The following is a 7500-nucleotide window of genomic DNA, read 5'->3' on the forward strand; positions in this document are numbered from 1 at the left end:
ATATATATATATATATATGTATATATGTATATATATATATAATTTCATATTATAATCTTGATAATATTTTCATAATATTTTAACAAGTATCTCGAAACTTGGATCGAAAATTTAAGTATGGTTTTGACAAGGTAGTTACCAGGGAAGGACTAAATATAACAAAGAAGCTTACAACTGGTCACGTAATTTTGTATTTTGTTAAGTATAGCAAGGTGTAATATAGGCAGGATGTCGTACAGTTATAGTGAATAATGACAATAATAATACGGATAATGGTGATGATGATAATAATAATAATAATAATAATAATAATAATAATAATAATAATAATAATAATAATAATAATAATTATTATTATTATTAGGGTGAAAATAATGTAAATAATAATAATAATAATAATTATGATAATGATAATAATAAAGATAATGATAATGATAATAATGATAATGATAATAATAATAATGATAATAATAATAACAACAAAAAACAACTACAATAATGCTAATAATGCTATTAATAATTAATAATAATGATAATAATAATGATAATGATAATAATGATAATAATAACAATACCAGTAAAAAAGTAAAATGTGAATGAAAAAAATTAAGCTCGTTATTGAATTGGCATATATGATGTGAGATAGTAAAAGATGAAATAGTGAATGATCGCATGCTATAGTGAATAGTGATATATAGTGACTAGTGATATGGTATAGTGAATAATATTGTATAATAGGGATATGATATGATAGATATGATAGTGAATGGTGGCATGGTATAGTGAGTAGTCCTATAGTATAGTGAATGGTACGATATAGAGAATTATGCTGATATAGTGAATGATCTGATATACGTGATCTGATATAGTATTAAGATATATAGTGAGTGAGATTTTAATATAGTGAATGATTTATAGTAAATGAGGCAAACAGAGGCAGCATTAACCATTAACTAACAGAACACCGTACACCATTCTTGTTATCAGATTTAAGAGACGCTAAACACAGACTTGTAAATGATCATGAAAACTAAATAAATGTTTGAAATATTTTGAAATATATCATGTAACAAACCTGATGTAGTAGTCATATGATTGAGGTCATTAATGCATGAATATACCAGGTGTATACCAGGTTATAGTTTAGAATTTTTTTTTAAAAGGTGTGTAATTATGCGGAATATCTTTAATGTATCTGAAAGGAATTGGTTTATGCATAAAATATCTAAATATATTTTTTTGTGAATATAATATCTAAAATATCTAAATATAATTTTTGTGTTTATTGAGAAAGTAACGAAGTAAAATATATCAGTATATCACTCAAGGAAAAAGCTTTACCATTGACATAATGCCTTAAATAGTACGAACTGAGTATATCAAAGTATACGATAAATGCACATTGCAGAGTATATCAGTGGTAGAGTCAGTAGTTTAGGTGTAAGTACAGTCATTAAGTAGGTAGTCAAGTGAATGACTCGTAAGTAAGTAGACAAGCAAGGAAGTTAGTAGGTATGCAAGAATATAAGTAAGGTAGGTAGACACGAAAATAAGTAAATAGGTAGATAGACACACGTAAGTAAGTAAATAAGTAAGTAGACAGGTAGACACGTAAGTTAAGGCGTAAGTACATGCGTAAGTAGGTAGGTAGGCCGTAAGCAAGAGCCGGATCCCAGCGAGTAACACCCGCCTGGTTTCTGACAGGTGTGGTTTTCCAACAGACGGGCCAAGTGGAGGCGCCACCAGCAGCTGAGCGTCCTCCGCCCCTACTCCTCCTCCGACGAGCCTCTCCCCCACTCGCCGAGGACGACCTCGCCTTACTCCGAGGGCGCGTCGACCCCCGACATGCGCCGCTCCCCGAGCCCCCCGTCCCCCTGCCCCGCGTCAGCCCCCCTGGCGGCGCCCCCGTCGTCGTCCGGCAGCCGGCCGAGCCCCACGGCCTGCGCCTCCCCCATCAGCCCCTCCAGCGCCTGCCCCACCACCACCTCGGCCCCGGCAGGCGGTTCCACCCCTGGCGGCCCGTCGGCGGCGCTGGGGCGGCGCTCCCCGCGGCCGGCCTCGACCTCTCCACCTCCTCCGCCTCCGCTGGGGGCGCACCCTCGCCTGCTCTCACCCCTTCCCCAACCTCCGCCTTCACCCGCATCGGCCGCCGCCCTCAACCTCTCCATGCCACACCCGCTGCCCCACGCCCATCTGCGCCACAGCCCGCCCATGTCGACCTCGGCCCACCTCGGGCGCCTGAGCAGCCGCCCGCCGCCGCCTCCCTTGCTGCCCGCCAGCCTGCTCTCGCTGCCCCAGTACCCAGGCTTCTCACTCGGGCGTGACCTCACCCTCACGCCCATCAACCTCTCCAGCGCCCACGCCCGTGAGATCATGGCCGCCCAGGCTCGCTGCCTGCTCAAGTCGGCCGCCCAGACCGCCCACTACAAGGACGAGGACGAGGACGAGGACAGCGACATCGAGATCGACCTCGACGCGAAGGAGGACGAGAAGGAAGAGGAGGAGGTCGAGGCGCAGGACCTGAGCGTCAAGAGGAGGAGGACGGAGAGCGAGGATAAAGAGGAGGCCAAAGAGGAGGAGAAGAGTGGCGGGCAGACGGAGGAGGAGGAGGAGGAAGAAACCAAGCAAGAGAAAATGGAAGACGCCTGAGCGCGGGTCGAGACGCGTGGCCGGATGAGTTTAATCTCTCGTTTAAGGTAATTTATTGATTAATTTATACCCTCCAGGAAGCCGGATGCTGACTGTTTTACAAAGGAACACCCAGTGACTCGTTTGTCGGTGTCAGCTGCCGAACCAAGGCGACAGTAGATGCGTTTTTAACTCTCGAAGCTTCGTGACGCAAGTATCACTCATGGTTTCGAAGCCTCAGTCAACACGTGTCCTTTTCTCTCACTCGTAAAGAAATGGAAACTTGGTAAAAATAAATGTTACTCAGTACCCTTTTATAAGGAGATTCAACGACATCAACAGCTGTCACAAACCTAAGAAATACTTAATAAAAATGATCAAACAAAAAACTCAATTTATGTAGATATAGGTTTAAGACTGATATAGTGCAGGTCAGGTTTTTTTTTCTTTGTTAAAATCATGAAATCCATGACTAAAAGTGCACAAAAGATTGAGCTTAAGTACTTATGAATGAAAGATAGATGTAAAGTTATCATGCACAAGTTACTGATACTTATTTGTATAAAATCGTTATGTGTACAGTAGATATGGGTGTTTTTGACTCTCATAGGATGAAGCTGAAGGAAAAGATTCTCCTGTTTATTTCATTTCTGTGAATAAGTAAACAACGAAAAATAGTTTGATTATATATATTTGAAGTATATATATATATATATTATATATATATATATATATATATATATATATATATATATATATATATATATATATATAAAACCCTTTCAGAAACTCATGTCCGTAGGCTAGACACACAGTAGTTGAGTGCACCAAAGACGTATTTTGTATCCATCTTCTCTACTTTTCTTTCTCTCTTTAGTTACTGTTGTACATATTTCCTTTTTTTTCCCATTAAGAGGTAACAAACCAAAACAAAATCAAACGCATTTAGTTTTAAGATTTAAAGTTTCTGTTTGACGAGAAATGTCTCCTGCCACATATTGATGGCAACGAAGACCTTTGAGAAATGTATTTGTATATATATATGCGTATGTATGTATGTATATATGTATATATACATACATGTATATATATAAACATATACATACATACATATACATATATATACACATGTATACGTATATGTATATGTATGTATATGTATGTATATATGTATACATTCACATTTATATATGTATGTATAAATGAGCTTAGCCAAAGAGGTAGACCCAAGCCAATGTAAAAGTGATCTCGGCTTTATTTATTTGATTTCCATAATGTATCGGACGAAAGTGGTCGTTCAGAGTGTGGGGATAAGAGAGAGAAAAAGAGAGAAAGAGAGAGAGAGAGAGAAAGAAAGAGGGAGAGGGGAGGGAGAGAGAGAGGATAAATAACCGGAAGAGAGGAGAAAATAAGCGGATGAAGGGAAAAGTGAAAGAGAATGATGTGGGGACTGGGTAACCCAGACAGGATGTGAAACGAAGTGGAGAAAGAGAAAAGAAAAAAAAAGGGTGAAGAGAAAGAAGAGAAATAGAGGAAGAGATAGAAAAAAAGAGAAGGAAAACTGAACAAGAAAAATAAATAGACAGTGAAACAAGGAAAGTAGATAAAATAAAGGAGATGAAACGAAATCCTTCTTTTCCTCCCGCCAAAAGTGTTCGATTGCCTGCAATTCTCTCCCGCACCATCGACGAAGACGAAGACAAAGCCAAACTCAGCATCCCAACAAACTAATACCCAGAAATAAAATAACGAACAAAAAAACAAAACAAAACAAAACAAAACAACAAATAGTATTCTTTTCTCTCATTTATCATCAATTGCTCATCTCTCATCCTAAAAAAAAAACAGAAAAAACAACGATAGAAATTAGAAATAAGATTAAGATATATATATATTAAAACCAAACTGAACCCCTTTGCCAAGCTTATATTTTTGCACGTGCCTTAATAATGTTAAGTGTGTGTGTGCACAGTAAAGGTGTGAGGCATGGAATATGTAGTTTTATTTCACCCTTATGTAAATTTTGTGTTTGTTTGTGTGTGTGTTTGTGTGATTGTGTGTGTGTGTTTGTTTGTTTGTTTATTTGTGTTTGTGTTTGTTTGTGTGTGTATGTATGTGTGTGCGTGTGTGTGTGTGTTTGTTTGTTTGTGTGTGTGGTGTTTGTTTGTGTGTGTGTGTTTGCTTGTTTGTTTGTGTGTGTGTTTGCTTGTTTGTTTGTGTGTGTGTTTGTTTGTGTGTGTGTATGTGTGTATATGTGTGTGTGTGAGAGAGAGAGAGAGAGGGAGAGAGAAGGGGGGGGGGTAAGAGAGGAGGGAAGGGGATTGGAGGGAGGTGGTAGGAATGAGAGAGGAGTGGTAGAGAGAGATAGAGAGGGGGGTGGAGGGAGGTGGAGGGAGTGGAGTGAGAGGAGGGGGAGGGGGGAGGGAGGAGGGATGAAAGAGGAGAGAGAGAGAGAGACGAGAGAGAGAGAGAGAGAGAGAGAGAGAGGGAGAGAGAGAGAAGAGGAGGGAGAGAGAGAGAGAGAGGAGAGGAGAGAGAGAGAGAGAGAGGAGGAGGAGAGAGAGAGAGAGAGAGAGAGAGAGAGAGGGAGGAGAGAGAGGAGAGAGAGAGGAGGAGAGGGAGGAGAGGAGAGCGAGAGAGAGAGGAGAGAGAGAGAGAGAGAGAGAGAGAGGCGGGAGGGAGGGAGAGAGGGAGGAGAGGAGAGGAGAGAGAGAGGGATAGAGAGAGAGATAGAGGAAATAGGAGAGAGAGAGGGGAGAGATAGAGAGAGAGAAGAGAGAGAGAGAGAGAGGGGGGAAGAGATAGAGAAGAAGAAGAAAATAGATAGAAGAGTTGGACAAAGAGAGTGATAGATAGAGAAGGGAGAAAAGGAATAAAAGAAAATGAAAGGGAGCGAGGGAAAGAAAGGGAATTTATAGAAAAGGAGAAGAAGGAAAGGGGAAGCGAGAAAATAGATAGAAAAGAAATAAGGGGGACGACTAAAAGATAGAGATGAAAAGGGACCCGGGACGAGAAAAGAAGAAATAGAAAAAGGGAGCGAGAAAAAGAAGGGGGGGAAGATCGAAGGGGTAGGAGAAAAAGAAGAGAAGAAGACAGGGAGGAGAAAAAGAAGAGAAGAAGTAAGGGAGGACGAAATAATAGAGAAAAGAAGACAGGTGAGCCGAGAAAAAGAAGGAATGGGGAGTAAGGTGAGCGATGACTAATAGATAGAGAAAGAAGTAAGGAGGATCGATCTATAAAGATAGGAAAGATAGAAGGTGGAGCAAACGAATAAAGAAGTGAAGATAGAACGGGTTACGATGTTTAAATAATAGAAGTGAAAGATGTACGGGTGGAGGATGTCTAAAGAGGAAAGAATTAAGGTAGAGGAGATTATAATAGATAGTAGATAGATAGAAAAAGGGGGAAGGAATGGGGTCTTTTGGGGAAGTACAAAGATAAACAGGTGGAGGAGAAAAAAAAAGAAAAAGTGAGGAAAAACCCGATTAATAATGAGTAGGAATAGATAGACATTAAAGGACGATCTAAATAGAAATAGATAGATAGAAATTGGGATGTTTATAATAGATAGTAAAAAGGGGATAAAACAGGAGATGGACATGATATAGATAGTAATAGATAATAATACCCGATGACAAAGATAGAGATAGATAGTTAAGTTAGCAAATATCATATAATAAATGAAAAAGTAAGTTAAGGGAAAAATAGCCGATCGATCTATAATAGATAGTAATAGATAGTTACAGGTGTAGCCGATCGATCTATAATAGATAGTAAATAGATAGTTACAGGTGTAGCCGATCGATCTATAATAGATAGTAATAAATTACAGGTGTAGCCAAGACGAAGAAAAAAGAACGGAAGAGATAAAGAAGGATAGAAAGAAAGAAAGAAAGAGAGAAAAAAAATATATACATAACTCAAACATTTTAAACACAGGTAAACCATAAAAATGAATAACCTGATGAAAATAACTAAAATTAAAGAGAAAAGGCGAAAATCTGTAAAAAAAAGAAAAATATATGGTAAAAATAGTGAAAATAGATAAGATGTTAAATCAAAATACAAAAGTATATATTAGAAAACACGTACAGTAAAAAAAAAAAGAAGGAAAAAGAGAGAGAGAGAGAAAAAAAACAGACGATACATAAAAAAACGAAGAAAAACGAAAAAATATGTATATAGAAAAATAGGCTATACACTCCCCCCCCCACAAAAAAAAACGAAAAACATAGAAAAAAATAGACTATACACTACCCCCCCTCCCCCCACACACAAAACGAAAAACGAAGAAAAAAAAAAATACATCGAAAAAATAGGCTATACACTACCCCCCCCACACACACACACACAAAACAAAAAACGACGAAAAAGAAAAAAAAAATACATAGAAAAAAATTGGCTATACATTAACCCCCCCCCACAAAAAAAAAACGAAAAAAAAACGAAAAAAAACGAAGAAAAACGAGAAAAAAGTACACAGAAAAAATAGGCTACACACCAACCCTGCCGTTAACGAAGTATGACAGGGTGATGACTAGACGTTATTAGCGCCAATGAAAATCAATGGCGTCCGGTAATGACCAATCAGAAGCAGGTAATTACATCGGCCGAGGAAACAAAAGAGCATCGCCAACCGCTCTCGTTTTTTTTTTTTTTTTTTTTTTTTTTTTTTTTTTTTTGGGGGGTGTGGGGGGGGGGGGGGTGGGGGGTAGGAAAGGGAAAGGGGGGGGAGGGGGGAAGGGGTGGGAAGGGAGGGAAGGAGGGTAAGGATAAGGAAAGGGGAGGGGGGGTAAGGGGAGGGGGAAGGATTGAGGTAGGAAGCGTGGGGGTGGAGAGAGGGAGAAAGGAAGAGGAAGAAGGAAGATGGGT

The 7500-nt window shown here is 39.3% G+C and overlaps 1 protein-coding gene and 1 pseudogene across 1 annotated transcript in view; one reads left to right on the forward strand and one right to left on the reverse strand.

Annotated features, from left to right (window-relative positions):
• The window catches only part of LOC119584796 (paired box protein Pax-6-like), a 21779-nt gene extending 18467 nt beyond the window's left edge, over positions 1 to 3312 (forward strand). The window contains 1 exon segment of the mRNA XM_037933441.1: positions 1705 to 3312. Within this exon segment, the coding sequence (XP_037789369.1) occupies positions 1705 to 2649 (945 nt within the window). The 3' untranslated portion in view covers positions 2650 to 3312.
• LOC119584797 overlaps positions 3024 to 7500 on the reverse strand; it is a 23598-nt pseudogene continuing 19121 nt past the window's right edge.

Source organism: Penaeus monodon, chromosome 18, assembly GCF_015228065.2.
Source record: "Penaeus monodon isolate SGIC_2016 chromosome 18, NSTDA_Pmon_1, whole genome shotgun sequence".
Classification (NCBI taxonomy): Eukaryota; Metazoa; Arthropoda; class Malacostraca; order Decapoda; family Penaeidae; genus Penaeus; species Penaeus monodon.